Source organism: Solea senegalensis, linkage group LG14, assembly GCF_019176455.1.
Source record: "Solea senegalensis isolate Sse05_10M linkage group LG14, IFAPA_SoseM_1, whole genome shotgun sequence".
Classification (NCBI taxonomy): Eukaryota; Metazoa; Chordata; class Actinopteri; order Pleuronectiformes; family Soleidae; genus Solea; species Solea senegalensis.
In genome coordinates, this window is record NC_058034.1 from 23691157 (window position 1) to 23708730 (window position 17574).

General features: G+C 39.4%; 4 protein-coding genes across 5 annotated transcripts; 1 reads left to right on the forward strand and 3 right to left on the reverse strand.

The window, feature by feature from the left end:
* Nucleotides 1-654: 654 nt before the first annotated feature.
* LOC122781010 (PWWP domain-containing DNA repair factor 3A-like) lies at nt 655-2961 on the reverse strand. 2 transcript variants are annotated; one of them, XM_044044497.1, is made up of 6 exons: nt 2853-2961; nt 2090-2240; nt 1438-1533; nt 1172-1357; nt 959-1047; nt 655-846 (listed from the first exon to the last, which is right to left on the reverse strand). In XM_044044497.1, the coding sequence occupies exons 2-6, from the start codon at nt 2144-2146 to the stop codon at nt 720-722; spliced, it is 555 nt and encodes a 184-aa protein (XP_043900432.1). In that variant the 5' UTR covers nt 2147-2240; nt 2853-2961; the 3' UTR covers nt 655-719. The 2 variants fall into 2 exon arrangements, with proteins under 2 accessions (XP_043900432.1, XP_043900433.1); XM_044044498.1 differs by lacking the exon at nt 1172-1357 and having other exon boundaries at nt 2853-2960.
* Nucleotides 2962-3100: 139 nt separating this feature from the next.
* prpf38a (pre-mRNA processing factor 38A) lies at nt 3101-7270 on the forward strand. Its single transcript, XM_044044495.1, has 10 exons — nt 3101-3294; nt 4220-4379; nt 5003-5124; nt 5262-5347; nt 5428-5538; nt 6099-6205; nt 6331-6357; nt 6451-6542; nt 6692-6740; nt 7000-7270. The coding sequence occupies exons 1-10, from the start codon at nt 3165-3167 to the stop codon at nt 7040-7042; spliced, it is 927 nt and encodes a 308-aa protein (XP_043900430.1). The 5' UTR covers nt 3101-3164; the 3' UTR covers nt 7043-7270.
* A 727-nt stretch (nt 7271-7997) lies between these two features.
* LOC122781009 lies at nt 7998-10824 on the reverse strand. Its single transcript, XM_044044496.1, has 5 exons — nt 10646-10824; nt 10054-10131; nt 9806-9967; nt 9597-9725; nt 7998-8665 (listed from the first exon to the last, which is right to left on the reverse strand). The coding sequence occupies exons 1-5, from the start codon at nt 10698-10700 to the stop codon at nt 8439-8441; spliced, it is 651 nt and encodes a 216-aa protein (XP_043900431.1). The 5' UTR covers nt 10701-10824; the 3' UTR covers nt 7998-8438.
* Nucleotides 10825-12646: 1822 nt separating this feature from the next.
* Nucleotides 12647-16126, reverse strand: LOC122781007 (interferon-induced protein with tetratricopeptide repeats 1-like). Its single transcript, XM_044044494.1, has 2 exons — nt 16010-16126; nt 12647-14478 (listed from the first exon to the last, which is right to left on the reverse strand). Exons 1-2 carry the CDS (start codon nt 16012-16014, stop codon nt 13140-13142), a joined length of 1344 nt encoding a protein of 447 aa, XP_043900429.1. The 5' UTR covers nt 16015-16126; the 3' UTR covers nt 12647-13139.
* Between the last annotated feature and the right edge of the window lie 1448 nt (nt 16127-17574).

Genomic DNA, 17574 nt, shown 5'->3' on the forward strand with positions numbered 1-17574 from the left:
GATATAATTATCACGTTTATACAATATAATTATCACGTTTATACAATATAATATCACGTTTATACAATATAATTATCACGTTTATACAATATAATATCACGTTTATACAATGTTTATACAATATAATATCACGTTTATACAATATAATATCACGTTTTTACAATATAATATCACAAATTCCACTTTGAACACACACTTTGAATAATTTCATTTGTTTTTGCAAACTTCCAACATCATGGCAACCTGTATGTTACAAAAAGGTGTGTTTAATATAGGCCTACATTTATTGAATGTCTTATTAGTCTGTAGTTTGACATGTTGTTCAACTGGACAGAACAACGATTAGATCGGTATAATCTAATAAAAGTCTACTTGATCAGATTTTTAACCTGAAAGAAACCCTCCTTAAATTCTGTGCTGGTGTGGTCCAGGTGGTGGTAGACAGAAGTTAAGTAGACAAGATCTGCTGAGTATGTCATTAAGGAGATGTTACCTATTTCCAGGAAGATATGTGAAACATTGGTATCTGAATCAAACCCAGCCAGTTGGACATCAGTGGGTCTTTTGATGAAAGTAAAACAAATGCACTGAAACCCTTGATTCTGCACAGAAAGTTGTATAACTTTCAAATCCATGTAATGAATACAAGTGATGAATGATATATTTTCTTTATTTTATACACAACAGACTATCCAGCAGACACATTCACTACCCAGGGATTACAGGCGCCTGAGGAATTCCTCACACTCCAAGGCTTTCTTGTAATTGCTCAGGAAGCTATCCAGTTTCTGCCTCGCTTTTGAGGAAATGTGGCTCTGAAGCTGTTCCCCAAGCTGGGTTATCTCGCTGACAAGACAAAATGATATTGCAAAATAATGAAGTCGTTAAAGACACTCAAATACAAAATAAGATATAAACAGAAAATTGGATTAACAGTTTCCTAAACTATCCGGCTTACCTTGAGTCAAACTCTGTGCCACGCATGTACATCTCCTTGGCTTTGTCCAGGGAGATGGAGTGAACAGCTCCGAGGGCGTGTACTGTTGCCTGTGGCATGAAGATTAAGATTTAAGATTGTGTTAGACAGTGACCATGTGTTAAAAGGAGACAGACATATGCAGTCATATAACACATGTAGTCTACAAATCAGTGTCAGTGTCTGAGATCTCACCTCTGGCAAAAGTACATCCATTACGAATGCCACTGGATCTGCAGACTTCTTGTCTGTCTCAGTACGTTCAAGTACTTCAGACAAGAAGTGCATGACTTTGTCCACTTGTTCATCATCTTCAAAAAGAAGGATGACCCTGTCCTGTTTCTTGGCCCAAGGAGACACCGTGTTGCCTGTGATGATGTTCTATAAAAATTGTTAAGGATTTTAGTTTGGTATTCATATACAAATACACAAACACCACACTAAATGCCATTGTCACTCACTTTAAGGTGTTGCAGCATGCCCTGATCCTCTGTGATTACACTGGTTAACAGACAACATGCCTCGCGTCGCTTCTGTTGGGCTTGTTGGGCCCTTTCCTAAAATTAAATTACACATAATATGCAACACTGAATACATGTGATTAAGAACTTTGAATAAGACATTTTCTTTCCCTGATTATTTGCACTTCCTCTGATAAGAGGTGTCATCCTGGCTGGCAACTTGTTTGGCCACAGTAACATCACTGCCCTAAATGGATATACAGATAAGCCTGTCTGAGAGGCAAATTGTTACATTACTTCTGAGAACAATCATTATTATCAGGGGCATCTATAAAAATGCAGGAATCTTGAAACTTTTTCTCAATATCTAAATTCTCAACAAGAGTGAAAATAAAATACACATTGACTTAAGATTCTACACACATGAAGTACAGTACACATAGATGAAATGGCTCCAGCATTAGTTTACTTTACTTTACTTATTTTGAGTTTCTGATACTCAAATGGATGAGTTGAATAGTTTGATGGTCACAGTTATCCATGGTCAGGACAAACAGAAATAACATCACATTTAATAATACATAATACAATTAAATACAATTAAAGCCTTTCAGCGTTGAAATGAAAAAATATTTGATAATTTAGGACTTACCACCGTACTCCACCATTGACCTTTGGTGTCCCTGCAGATGAGACACAAGCTTTGCATAGCTCCCCTTTTTTGTGCAGATCAGACACTGATAAGTGTCCGAGTCGCATCTCCTCAGCTCAGGGTCTGCTCCTTCACTGAACGTAGTGTTGCTCTATAAGAGAAAATGTAAATTAAAATTGTATTTTGTATTTTTAACATGGAAACATTTTTAATCCAGAATCAAGTAGTAATACACTGGACTGCATTTGCCTTTAAGACTTTCCCTGTCCTAAAATATATGCAGGCTAACTGAAATAAATCAAATCAAATGACACTGTTGACTGTGATTCAACAGAACTTCTCATTTCTAAACATGAAAAATATTATTCATCATTAAATCTTTTATCTTAACAATTGTAGAACTGAGGTCACACGTTTTCAAATGAGCAAAGCTGTGTGCAACTTGTCAGAGTCATTTAAAGATTAAAAAACAGATAAATACTAATATATAGAGATCATATAGTTTATCTTATACGTTTCTTGGTTGAAAATGAGACAACGTTATATTGTCAATGTTATAACCTGTACATATAAATAAAAGAAAAAAAGGGAAAAAAGAAAAAAAGGGAGAAAATCGCTGCGTCTTGCTTGCTGTTACAATCGCTATCGTTACAGCATGCAGACATTACTGGTTAATAAACTGCACTTAATTGATTTAATGGATACAAATAATGACTATTCATCCAGTGTTCAATATCAAAATGTGTTTTTTATCCATTCTTACCTTTTCCTCCGTCATTTTCCCGTGTTTTTCCCGTGTTACTTTTTCGGGTTCTCTCTTCATACTCGGTCAACGTAAACGTCATCACGTTTCAGACGCAGTCTCTTGAGAGCCAATCAGAGTGCCGTGTAGTGTGAAGGGGCGTTTCGTTGAGTAAAGGGGCGTTTCGTTGAGTGGTCTGCGGGTCTGCAGCTAGACCCTTCTCCACTATGGCACTAACCCAAGTCAACCCGGAAGTGTTTGTTGTCATTTCCGCCGGTGGGTTCGTAAGTGCTGCTGTTTGTGCTAGAAAATAATACATTTATCTTCTTTCCAATGGCAAACAGAACCGTCAAAGATGCTAACAGTATCCATGGAACGAACCCGCAGTATCTGGTGGAGAAAATCATCCGAACTCGAATCTACGAGTCTAAGTACTGGAAGGAGGAGTGTTTCGGTCTGACCGGTGGGTAGCATCTTCGCGTCGCTAACGTTGGCGAGCTAACGTTAGCATCCTGTTAGCTAACGCTGACAAACCTACAACAACCTCTGTTAAAATCCCTCCGTTCGTCCAGAAAACCTCACTGTAATGCTCCATGCGTTTTCTGAACAATATACCTCACTTTGAAAAAGTTTAACTTAATACGGTAATTGCGTAGTTGTGTTAACCGAATGCTAGAATTGTAAAAAAAAAAACATGATTACTTGCCACAGCACTGTGTGTTTTATGAGCTTAAAGGCTATTAATATGTACTTGATCACAAGCTACAAAACCATTAACCATTAAGAATGTTCGGCATTATTGTTGGTATATTGACTTTTGTACTATACTTTTAAGTAGCTTTTTGTGTCCCATTCAAATGAATGGTGTCAATCCTTCACGCTTCGTACTTTGAGAAACTGTTCAAATATCAATTTCAGCTTTTCATCGTATATACTTTTTAAGAATATTTAGCTTTTTGTGTGAATGGAGGAAATCTTAAAATACCTTCAAACGTGCTTACATTTGAAATACTACCACAGAAAATATGAAATAGAGGTACCTAAAGTTAAAATGGTTATTCTCATAATAAGCTGCAAAAAGCTCCACTAGAGTCCTCTCTTTCTTTGAAAATATTACTGACGCTGAGCATATTGTTTCAATACATTTATTAATTGTTTAGTATAAAATCAATGAGGTCAGTTTAAAAGTAAAACGTAAGAGCAATTTTGAAAGCTGCAGTCGTAATGTATTTAGAGTCGATCTGACTCAACAAATACACATAAGTGTTTCCTATTTAAGTGAAGGGAAAATGTAATATTACACAGTGTATATTTGCATTGTTGACAGCAGAGAGCCTCGTCTGTTTCTTCTCTTGTCACTGGAATTAATCAAAGTTTTTTCTCTGCAGCCGAGCTGGTGGTTGACAAGGCCATGGAGCTAAAGTATGTTGGAGGAGTTTTTGGCGGGAACACCAAGCCCACGCCCTTCCTCTGCCTCACGCTAAAGATGCTGCAGATTCAGCCAGAGAAAGATATCATTGTTGAGTTCATAAAGAACGAGGATTTCAAGTGAGTTCTCAAGCATGTCTTAAAAAAAGTACTAGAATTTATGTCGCTTCACTACATGGTCCGGACTCGACTTGCCTCAGTACAGCTTTTTTGGTTTCCAATTAGCGATAGTACCTGGTACTTTATTTAGTCCTTGCTCTGGCGAGGTTCCAAGTGATCGGAGCCGATAACATGCGTGACATCGTCAGACTGCCGGCCACTGGTTGGTCAGAGTGCTTTCAATGGTGACGTCATGAGCGTGACGTCCAACACAATAATCAAATTGTAGCTCTATTAAAAAGACTTAAAAATCCTCAAAGTGTGCGATAAGGTATATCGGGCTGATATTTAGCATTTTTTATCTTAGGAATTTTAGGGATGGGCATTCCCTGCAAAAAAGCTATTCGAAGATTGTTACATATAATGGTCCTGAGCCAGAGCCAGCGGTTAATTTCAATAGGACAGTCTTAGTCAGAGAATTTCACTCTGAGGTGGAGCAGGTAGCAGCTCACACAAACACTAGTCTGTGAGCAGGGCTGCGTTACTCTGACCGACAGTACAGTGCTCTGAGACACAACTGCTCAGAACAGAGTATGATAACTTTGTTCATATTGCAAAGTAACCTACCTTCTCTCCCACTGTAGATATGTTCGTTTACTTGGGGCGATGTACATGAGGTTAACGGGCACCGCGGTGGATTGTTACAAATACCTGGAGCCTCTGTACAACGACTACAGGAAGATCAAGAGTCAAAACAGAGATGGAGGTGAGTTTACAACACGGATGACTACTGTGGCACTGAGGTGATATCAGGCCACATAAACAACAACTAAACTCGTTCAGTCTTGCTGCTGATTATGTTGTCGATCTATGTTCTTTATCTTTCTTTTTTTCTGATTTTAGAATTTGAGCTGATGCACGTGGACGAGTTTGTGGATGATCTTCTTCATGCAGAGAGGATGTGTGACATCATTCTTCCCCGGCTCCAGGTAAATGCTCATCACATTTATATCTGCTCTTCACATTTATAGGCCTACACCACTGATCTCTATGTGTGTGCGTGTTGCAGAAAAGACAAGTCTTGGAGGAGGCTGAGATGTTGGATACACGTATCAGTGCTTTAGAAGAGGACCTGGATGAAGTGGAAAGCAGTGAAGATGAAGATGAGGAGGAAGAGAAGGTAAAAACTAATTTTTACCACATATGTTTTATACAGGTACCTTCAAAGTATGGTGTTTTTTTTGTTTTGTTTTTTTTAAGTTTAAGTTTTGGTTGTATAGAATAATGACACATCACTTAGCTTAGAATCAGCCTGAGACAAGCAGACACACTGTCAGTGACACAAGGGAGATTTCGTTTAACTAATCTAATTAATCTACAGCTTGTGAAGAGATAAAGCAGAAAACACAGTCTCATTTTAGACTAAAACCAGTGTACGTCCTGTAGGTGAGCTCTTTGTTTAGTGGCTGAAATCTGTTTTTCCCTGTGTCCCCGCTAGTGATGGCTCATTATCTAAATTCTTCATAATGAAAAACAAAACTCTTTTATGACGCTGAAATGAAATTAAACCCAAAACATGAAATAATATTATGTAATTATTTATGTATTACCGCATTTATTTTTAACAAATCTATTTTTTTTAATGGTTTTTGGGTCATGTTATTAAATGACAGACTACAGAGCAGCGTCGGTGTGGGGTCATGATTTTAAAATCTTGTTGTTGTTTTTTTTAACTTGCAGCCAGAGAGACTCCAGACCCCTGAACCCCACAGACGCAGTTACCGTGACAACGACAGACCTCGTCGCTCTCCATCACCTCGCTACAGACGAAGTCGCTCACCCAGACGGTTTGTCTTTTAATTATTATTCATGTATATTTTTCTGCTGTGAAGACAAAATGAGAAATCTTCCATAGGTAGATGAATACGAAGTCGAATTCCATGTGAGTTTATATATTTGTCTTCATTTTCAGGAGGAGCAGATCTCCGAAGAGGAGGAGGTATGTTTACTTCTGGCAGAATAATTTTTTCACTGCACAAAAAAAAGCCTATTTTGCAGCTAATATTCATTCCCATGTTTCGTGTATAAACAGCCCATCACCGAGGAGAGACCGCCACCGCAGCAAAAGCCCTCGCAGACATCGCAGTCGGTCCAGGGACAGACGTCACCGCTCCAAATCTCCAGGTAAAAGAAGAAATGAGCAGATCTGTTAACCTCCTGCTAATCACTCGCTAATTCGTCCACTCATTATCAACAATTATGGACCAAATGTTTTCATAATTGATAATATTTGCTCTTATTACTATGTCCCTTTTTTCTTGACTGTGAACCAGGTCACCACAGAAGTCACAGACATCGCAGCCACTCAAAGTCCCCAGAAAGGTGAGTGCTTCTGTTTTATATGTATGTGCTCTAATCACTGTAACCATCCCTCTGAATACTGTCATCTCCAGGACTTCTGTTTTGGTGTTTGGTTGGATGTGTGGGACTGGATATTATTCAATGTTATCTGAGTATAAGATAAGAAAATCCTTTATTAGACGCACAAGGGACACAGCAGCTCTGTAGCAAATACACTCACTGAGATGTGCCTCGTTTATTGCGTTTATTTTGTATTTATTTTGTTTGTTTGTCGTCACAGGAGCTCAAAAAAGAGTCACAAGAAGAGTCGAAGAAACGAGTGACCTCCCGTCTTTGTTTTATATCTTTCTTTTTTTTAATCTCCAATTGGTCAGAGCTCCTCCCTCTGAGACTTGTAATAAGTTCTGTATTGTTTTAGGTTTTTTTTTCTGTCGGGTAAGAAAGTACATATTGGACCAGTGACACTCAGCCATGTAAAAGTTTAATATGTGTGAATAAAGAAAGTGTTCGATGTAAACATTTGTCTTATAAATAAAGATTGTGATTCTTAAGTTCTGTTTTTGAAAGTCACTCCTGAGCTCAAAACGAATGTTGGATTCTCCTGACGCTATAGAACCAAAAAGACCACAGTCTTTTTACAGTCACGTGTTACAAGCTAACTTTTCTGTCAACTGTATTGAAATTTGTGGATTTGGTCAAATTCAAAACTGCAATATTTATTTTTTGCATATATCTAAAAAACAACAACAATACAATAGATTGTGATGGTGTTACATCCCTGGCCTCAGGAAACCATGGCTAACGCATGTGTGTGTGTGTGTCTTTGACCTCATCTTTCCAAAGAAAGCCAACATAAAACCAAAGTCTGTTCAAGAGTGTAACAGTTTTATTAAACTTCAGAGAAGATCAATGCCAAATAACAAACCTAATCTTACCTGCAAAGAAGAAAAAGGAAAATAAATGACAAAAAAAACCTTAAATTGAACTCAAAACAGGAGAGAAAAGAAAAATGACACACACATGGCTTCACTCTCCTACTACTGCCAACTTTTAACTTTAAAAATTATTATTTATCTAAAAAAAAACCAAAGGTAAAGCATCGATTTACTTTAACCCAACAATTCACACAATAAACAAACACTGGGCATCAGTGGAGCGAGAAAAAAACTCCTTTCTAACAGAAGATGAAATCTCTGACAGAACCAGACTCAATGATTTGCAGCATCTGCCTAGACGGGTTGGGGTGAAAGGGAAAAATGGGGGACAGAGAGGTGAGGGACAGAAATGGGGGAGAGAAAGGACAAGAGGGAGGAAGCTTGTACATGTATCACAGGTTCAATTAAGTATTTATTGGTCAATAAAGTATTTCAGATTCTGTCCTGTGATTGGTCAAAGCCTCCTGCCATTTATTTTTGTTGGCTTTTAACCCAGAGAGAGTTCTTACTTTGGATTGGATTGGATAATCTACTGAGCTTGTTTGTGTCCATGTGACACCTTCACATTCACGTCTGTCCATCCTGACAGGGAGATCCCTCTGTGGAGTTTTTACTTGTGAGGGTCTAAGGACAGAGGGTGACGTTGGGCTAGAATAGAATATCTGCTGTGCTAAAGGTCTATTACATCAGATTACATCATGTTGCCAATATGCTATGAGATTAAGTCAAATGAAAGCTGACGGTGCATTGCTGTACATTCATACACACACACACTCAGTATGTCCTAACAGGCTACAAAGTGCATGCAGAGCAGAGCGATGACAGCCAGTCTGACAGTGCTGGTGCCACAGGTAGGCGGAGTGGCAGAATTACAGAAGCTGGTCCCACAGCAGTTTGGCCCAATGAGGGCTTGAATGACGCCAAACGGTTTATTAAACCAAGGCTTATCGTCTCCACACAACACTGAAGAGATGCAGCCAAAGGCAGGAATAACGACGCCTTCACTTGACACTGTGGATGTAAAATGATTGGGTAGCACTGTGTGAAAGACAACCAAGAACACTTCCCCAACATTTAGCCCTTGTACCACTGTTCTTTAGTCTGTTCATATATATAGAAAAAAATACAATTATGCACTCTTTGATTTTAGCATGTGTTTCATGATGTTTAACAATTCAAGGCTTCAAGTTTCAATGGTAAACCCAGTGTCTGAGACTCGATATAATCAAGCACTAAACCTAATGGACAAGAAGCCGGGCTGCTGGCTTCATTGTCATATTATCAGAAAGATATGAGTTCTGTCAGTAGTCGCCCTAGAAATCCCTCTCCAGATTTATCCGAAGACAAGACAATACACAGTGACTGGAAACTGTAAAATACCACATCGGTGTTCTGTGTTTGTGCTACATGTATTTCACTGTGTTGCATTGTCTGCACGTATTTAAAGTTTTATATTGTATTGTGTAACGTATGGACCGGAGCTGTAAACTAGCAACTGCTATAAACTCTTGGAACTCTGTCGTGGAACTCTGGCGATTGCAAGAGAAGCTCAGCGTCCTCTAAAATGTCACCAAATATGCACTGTGTTGTATTTACGTTTCAGTACTAAACATGCACTAGAACACGGTTAGAACTGTTTGTCACGGATCATCTCACGTGATTTCCGTATTCCCGTAGCAGCCACGAAGTGCGGCAAAATGGTCACTTCCAGGGAAGCTGGGCTTCCTCGAGAGAGGACGGACGCTGGGCTTCTGCATGATAATTGGAGGAACTGTCCAACAAGTTTATTATATATTTATACTATCATGGAATTTCAGTTTTACATAATTATCCAGTTTTCTTGCGCTAGTTGTTCATTTGCAGAATTTAGTAAAAGACGTGAAAGACTTTAATGAGCTTCCCCTGTTTCAGTGACTCCATTATGAATTCATTAAAGGCTCACCAGCCCCACGAAAGCAGCGGTCCTGTCCTCCCAGACACTGAAGGGTTTGCTTACAGTCAGGATTTTTGGAATCAGGGCAGGTGAAACACTGGAGGTTGTTGTCTTTCTCTGACACTCTGTTGTCTTGAGCTGAAACACAGAAGATGGTTTTCCACTCGAACATGACAATAGCTTTGAACATACAGTAGATCCATTTTTGCTTGACTTACGAGCCAGAGTGTTTGTGTTGCAGCCGTCTGTGTCGCAGCACTGAATGGATTCTACCCAAGACAGGAAGCCAATGTTGAGCGATGAACCTGTACGTTGTCTGCAGACGGACGTCGGCAGACACGCTTGCGTGATGTTCTGTACGTGCTTGCCCTGGATATAAGCTGTCCATTCAATGTTGATGAAAGAAAGACACGTGTTCATCAAACCTAATAAACGACACACTTATATAAACACTTTATACACCTACTCTGTGCAACAATGAGTCCACACCGCTCGTTGCAGGGTTGATAAGTGTTGTCACCAAACCAACACTTAAGAGCTGCAGCTGCCAAAATAAAACAACAACAAACATCAGTTTAGACGTAGCTGAACTAGCTGTTAGTGTAATGGTTAAAACACCAGTATGTAGAAGCTTTTTAACAATAATATAATTATTATTGTTATCCAAAAAAAATAAATTGTTGTTATATGTTGTTGATAATTGTTATTTCTTGATTAAGATGTAAAATGATAGACATTTATTTGCATTAAAGGTGTCATCTGTCTATCTGGTGCCTCATCTGGTCCACAGTGTGTTTAATTGTCAAAAAGCTTAACTAATCATTAACTAATGATTAACTACACATTAGTTCATCATTATCTTATAAAGACTTGATGATGAGTTAAGTGTTTTTGTACACCTTATTGTCAAGTGTTCAATAGAAAACAGACTTTGACAGACAGATGATTATCCGAGGTCTCGTGTCCCAAATCTAAATGAGGCTCCTCTTGTCATTTCAGTATAAATGTTTGACATTAGTTTACCTGAAAGAAAGACATGTGAGAATATGCAGAGATACCTGTGCTGATGAGCGTCCAACAGAGACCGAAAGACAGCACGAGTTTCATCATCATGAGCTGATGTGCAGGCGACGGCTTCTCCAGTGGAACTGCCCCTCACACAGTTCACCCGTGTTATAAGACGACGGCGCACTCACACGAGGGGGAACAGGAAGTCATTTGCATTGATTACAGACACACGCTCCAAACATTTGTGGAGGTACAGTACGGTCTTGTGAGGTAAATACAAATAAATGTTTTAAAGAGAAAATACATTTTCAAAACAGTACACTTAGCAAATTACAAAAGGCACCATTTATTTTTGTATTTTAAATGTTACAAATTTGTTAGTAAAACTAAAGATGCTTTCCACAAATTGTTCAGCCCCAGTCTTGGTATGAAAGAGATTGTTTGATGACAATAAACTGAACTGTGGTTCCCTGAGTGTAGACGCAATCTCTCCATCTTCCGGGAGAGATTAGAGGACTTTGAGAACATGACTGATGGAGCGACTTTAAATCTTGATCTAGATCCTTCAGCTATATTTTCGGGCGACGGTAGCTCAGTGGTCGAGCGAGTCGTCTTTCGACTCGAATCTTGTGTGTCTGATTCCCGGCTCCGCGAGTCTACATGCCTAAGACACCTAACACCCCATGTTGTTGCTGATGGTGAATGGCTGTAAAAGATGAGTGATAGAACATGTGCTGCACTTAGATGTGCTGTATGGAAGTGAATGAAAAACAGCCACTGCTCCTAATTCTAATTTCCCTAAGAGGATTAACAAAGTATAAGATTTAGATATAAATACAGACCAATTACCATTTTGCCCTCTTCTTTTACCCCTCAACAACATCCATGACACGCTGTTCCCCTCTCTTTTTTCTTTGTCTTTGACCAACAGCAGCACCACTGGTGGAGGCCATTGTTCATGTGGGCCTTGACTGGTCCAGGATTGTTTTTCTTGGGACCACTGGCACCAGGAGACCACTTTGTTGTGGCCCCCAGTGGCTGAGTTCAACATTTTGTTTTAATAATCCATTATATTATTATGGAAGATAATTGTATCATTGATTGAGTGATCTGGCTTTTACACAAACACACTAAAAGGAGAATGACGACATTTATAGTCCTGTGTTTTGTTACCATTTGTTGTCAAAGACAGAAAACGAGATTGAGCAGAGATGGTTCTGATATATCTGGTAGTATAAACAGTAAAGAGGTAAATAAGGATTCAACAACACGGAGATGAACAACCATTCACTCTCACGTTCACACAGTCACGGGCAGAATAGCTTCAAACTAACTCAGTCTGTCTCAGCATCGTATCGGCTCATCCCTAATATTCACCTGTCCCATAAAAGTCAGTAATCATTCATTTACTGAAGATCAAGCAGCGTAAAGTGCCTAAAAACATGAAGTTAAGTAGGTTTTATCAGGGTGTGTCAGGCCCACACATTTAATCTTCTCACTGTGAGCAACACACGACCTACTGTGGTCACGATGACGTGCGTGGTTTGTGAAAGAGGACAGAACACAGAGCAAAGATCTTGGCGGATACAAAGGTCTACAAAAATAAAGTCAAAATATCCACACATGTGTACAGTAATGAGGAAGTGGCGGCGCCTGCGTGACCATGCATCAGGAAGTCTCAACGTGACATTATCAACCTGCACCCAGCAAACACTCGGCATGAGTGGGGAGAAAAAACTCCCTTTTAGCAGGAAGACATGTCTCTGACGCTCACCTCCTGCTCGCTACGCAAATACATGTGTTTCTTTATAACATGTTTCTGTGCATGAAAACCAAATCAAGTGACTGTGACATGGCGCCACACACCAACGCAACCAACCACACACACACACACACACACGACCACGACAGTAAACACTGTTTCACGTTCATATAATAAGGCAAAAGGAAGGTGGTGCAAATGTGTGAGTACAAGACGCACAACAAAAACAGCTCCAACTTTAACAAACAAACATAATTCACTTCTTTTGAAAATGTTATTTTATTGCAGTTGCTAGGTTTTACAATACATTTTACCCAATATTCAAAACTTTTTTTTTCTCAACTAACTAATGGAGTACAATTTTGGAAACACGTAAAGTCTTTGTCTAAAAAAAATAATCATCATCAAAAAGCTCAAGGTTACTTCAAAAACACACATTTCATGTTTGATTACACATCACAATCAACAATATACGGAACAATGGTAGACACTGAAAAGATTTTAAAAAGAGAATCTCATTGAATGTGTTACTAAGTTAGATCATAGTAACACAATATACAGATCAAATATACAATATTACAGGTTAAAAATATAAAATATAAAAATATGAAAGATATGTTGACTTAAATCATCGCTCAGACCCTTGAAACCTGCTCTGTATTAAACAGCTGAACTCAAGGTGGAATGTATATGTATTTCACACATGAATTAAATTGGAATGTCTACAGTTCTTGATCAATCTGAATTTTTAGTGATGGTAATATCTATGAGCAGGTAAAGTTCTATACAGATCCAGAAAGTTCTTCTGGATCCAGTGGATCAAAGTGTATCTGCAGCTTGTTCAGACACTCTTCTATTTCACCACGCATGGGATGGTTGTTGTCTCTGTTCATGGCTTTGTGCAGCTCTCGAATGCTGTGCCTTCGAAATAATGACTCTTCTGGTATCTCTACTGCCTTTATGTGGTAGTGCAATGACTTGTTTCTGTCTTTCAGATGGAAGAACACATGTTTTGCATAGATGTTGAACAGAACTTGTTTTTCTGGAGGTTCCAGGCGACTTTCTAACAGCTCCTGGAAAATCTCCCCAGCCTTATCTGAGCAGTGAGCTGACTTTGTATATATGGTTGCAAGGTCCATTTTCTTTACAAATGAAGAATCTGGGTAGAGAGAAATCACGTCTTTGTGGAGGTCGATCGCTCTTTTTATTTCTTGGTTTGACATTGGGTGACTGTTTGGTGAAATCACCTTCCATTTATAACACAGTGCAGCACATCGTTTTAAATAACGGACACCTGGATGGTTTCTCAGAGCCTCCTCTGCCAAAGCAATTGCCTCATCCACAGAGTCATAGATTTGGTAAATGGTAAGTATTGTCTTTAACCCACTATAACTGCTGACAGGATTTCTCATAATCTTGGTGGCCAATTTGCGTACTTTATCTAGAACTTGTTCTCCATTCCTGGCCCGCACCATGAGGTACTGAGCAGCGAGGAACAGGTTCTCTGGATCCCTTTTCTTGGCGTTTTTCATTTTCTCTAACATGTCTGGACAGGTCTCTGGATAATTAAGACTGGCTGACACAAAGTTGACATACCACTCCACCATGTCCGGCTGCATCTCGCTGACTTTTTGGAGGTAATCTGAAGCCAGCGACCTTTCTATCTTGCTTCTGTACTTGAGCAGAGCCCAGTCTTTCTCAGCATAGATCTCTGCGTGTAAGTTGTGCTGCGATGAAGATTGGTATTCTTCTAACAGTGCATTAGCCTTTGACAACCATTCCTGACTCTTTGCTTCGTCTCCGTTGTGGTAATGCAGCCAAGCCACATTAGCATAGTTCACCAGCAGCCAGGGACCCTCATCTGCTCCCCTTGTGTGGCAAAAGGCCTCCGCAGCCCTCGTGAAGTATTTCCTGGCATCATCAGGGCATTTCAGGAGGAAGTGGATGTAACCCAGCAGATTGTAAATGTGACCCAGCCATTGGTTTCTCTCGTCAGTGCCGATATCCAGCAGCCCGTCCCGGATACGAGCATGTTCGTTGTCATTGGTTTGTAGATCCCAGGTGAAGTGGCACTGCAGCGCAGCCAGTTTGGTTTCCAAGCTTGTTTCACGGTGAGCAGCACTGATGGAGAGGAAAAATGAAATTCATTTAAGTAAGGCTTGTTAAGTAAGTTAAGTAAGAACTAAGGAAACCATTTATCCATCAGATAATGACTGTTAATAGAATAGAAATACTTTATTCATCCCCAAGGGGAAATTGTTTCGACATAGCAGCAATACAAGAAAATAATATAAACATAAAATGTAAAATGTGAAATGTATAACATAATATAGGTAAAAGGACAAAAATGTTTAAGCTCATTAGTTCTTTCTTTTAATAGATTATGTTTGAGTAGATGTAAAACTTGAGTGCGTAACTTTTTAAATATAAATAACCAGTGTAAAATGAGTTATCCCAGTCCTAATTGTCTGTCAGTTCAACACCACTCTCTCTGTGTTTGTCATTTACCAATCTACTGCAGGCAGCAAATATCTCCAGCCTGGGTGCAATCACACCACATTTATGCTAAAATTGAGCTCGTGGACAAGGTTTGCTCATCTTTTGACAGGAATAAAGCAAATAGACCACATCACACCTGTGCTGTGCTCCCTCCACTGGCTTCCTATTCGTTTTAGGATTGATCGAAAACTTTTATTGGTGGTTTTTAAAGCTCTCAATGGTTTGGCACCATCTTACCTCTCTGAACTCCTTCTTCACACAAAAACCTGACTAAAACCTTGAGCCTTTTTCTGTAGCTGCCCTCAAACTGAAATTATTTACCCATGGAAATTAAAACTGCCCCCACCATCGAACATTTTAAATCACTTTTATAGACCCACCTCTTCTCCTTGGCCTTCACTTCAGGATGAGAATAGTCAACCCAGACACTTCTACCTCGATTTTTACCATTACATGTCATGTCATTTAGCATTTACCATCTTATTATTTTACTAAGTCACTGTTTTGCTTATATGTTTTATATCTTGTTGCTATGCCTTTAACACTGTCAACCCTGGCCGCTTTTAAATGTGCTGGAGTAACTTGAAAGTTCCTCTCTTCATTACATTCTTTTTATTTTGGACAAAATGCACCCAACGATGGCGAACACGGCAAGTAGAATTCACTTCTGAGACTTTTCATGGACACTTCTTTGTGTTTGTTGCAGTCGTCTGGCTTTACTCGCGCCCAGTTGCTGTTGTCGCCATCTGTCTTGACATAAAACGAACCACTTCCTTCCAGCGAAAGATCGCTGCCACCATATAAACACTGATGCTTTTAGCATAAATAGCTAGTTGTGGACATGGTAGTGTTTAAATTTTAACCATAAACATGTAAATCCCATATTGAGTGTCGTTATTGACCGGTATTGCTAAGAGTGGCTAGAATAGCTAGCCCAAGATACGTACTAAGAACTTCGTAAATGCAACTTAGTATTATTCTTAGGCTACAACAACCAAACTACATTTACTCTATAAGCACTTGCTGCAGCATGCTAAATATACACAACATACATAGTATAGTTCATTTCTACCAATAAAGCCTAAACGTCACACACTTGACCTATAATATTGTAAATGAATAAATTGTGGTGCTCGGTTTTGCATGAACTCACCTCATGGTTCGCGGGTTTTCTCCTCTGGATGTTGCTGTAGATGCTGGTTTGAGATCGCTGGTATAAAGTCAGTAGCAGCTGTTCTGTAAATGACGGCATGCTGTTGAATAAAAAGAGGCCATGCTTTTAAAGGGGAGCGTATCAAAGCTGCCTACAATAAAAAGATATGACATGTAATGTCCACAGAGCAATGTCCCGTCATGACAGACGTGAGCATTAGTCATGACCATAAATTAGTCATCGAAACTCTGGTTTGCTTCGAACAGAAACACAAAACGAAAGTCATGATCGACTTCCATTTAAATCATGTCATATTTGCAGATTAAAGAAAAGTAATATGAACATGGACACAAACGTACTGTATCTCAGCCTAGCTATTGTTAGCAATACCAGCCGTGGTATTTACACATGCAAAACTGTGTATAACATGTAAACATGTTTATTGTGTGTACGTCTGATTTACTGTGAAACAAATACGACACAAGTGCTATTAATACTAAAAGTACACTTATAGTTTCATGGCTGGAAATCTGACTTCAGGGGTGTTCCGTCTACAAATGGGATAGATGCTATAATTCTGTTTGATTGTGCTGGTACCTGCTGTAATATAAATAATATTCTCTTTCTAATAATCATTTCTGGAAAAACACTCATCACTTCACACTTCCACACAAATACCAGTTATATATAGAAATGTGAAAACTGTCCCAATGGCCACAAATCATATTTATTCAGACGGAAGTCAGGGGACATCCGACACGCCTGTTTAAATTTAAAATGTGCGTATCAGTGTGTATCATAACACTAAGATAAGAGTAATGGGCTCACATTCCTCCGTGCATATAAAAAGCCTGCGTCAGCATTTAGTTAGTTTTGTTTCCTGGTAAAAGAGATGATGAAGGTGACCGTGTTTAAATCATTGAAATTGAGTTGAGCAATGAAGATGAAAGACAGCTCAAAATCAATTTGGACATTTTGATAGACATGTGACAGGGTGAAATGGTAAATGGTCTGTATTTATATAAGGCTTTTCTAGTCTGGATGACCACTCAAAGCTGCTTTACACTACAGTTTTTGCCATTCACACCACACTTTCCAAGAACAAGGGCCTTTCTGCATGTTCTTCTCGTGTGTGCGTGGGTTTTCTCCACATTCTCTGGCTTCCTCACACAACATTGGGATTAGGTGAATTAGTCACTCTAAATTGACCGTATAAGTGAGAGTGGATGGTTGTTTGTCTCTATGTGTGGCGCTACGATGGATTGGCAAACTGTCCAGGGTGTGACCCCGCCTATCACCCTACGTCAGCTGAGATTGGCACAGCACAGATGGATGGATGGATCGTTTATACTCATTCACATGCTATCGGCACAGCCGTCAGGAGCAATGTGGAGTTATGTGTCTTGCTGTTTATGACAATGCTATTTGCAAAGAACCCTTTATTTTCACATACGAACATCTGTCCAAGTCGTACCCCGACTTTCACCGGACAACCTGCAAAACTCAGTTGGGTCTGAGGTGAGCTACAGACAGCACCTGTTGGCGAGCCGGAAGCTTTGAAGGCC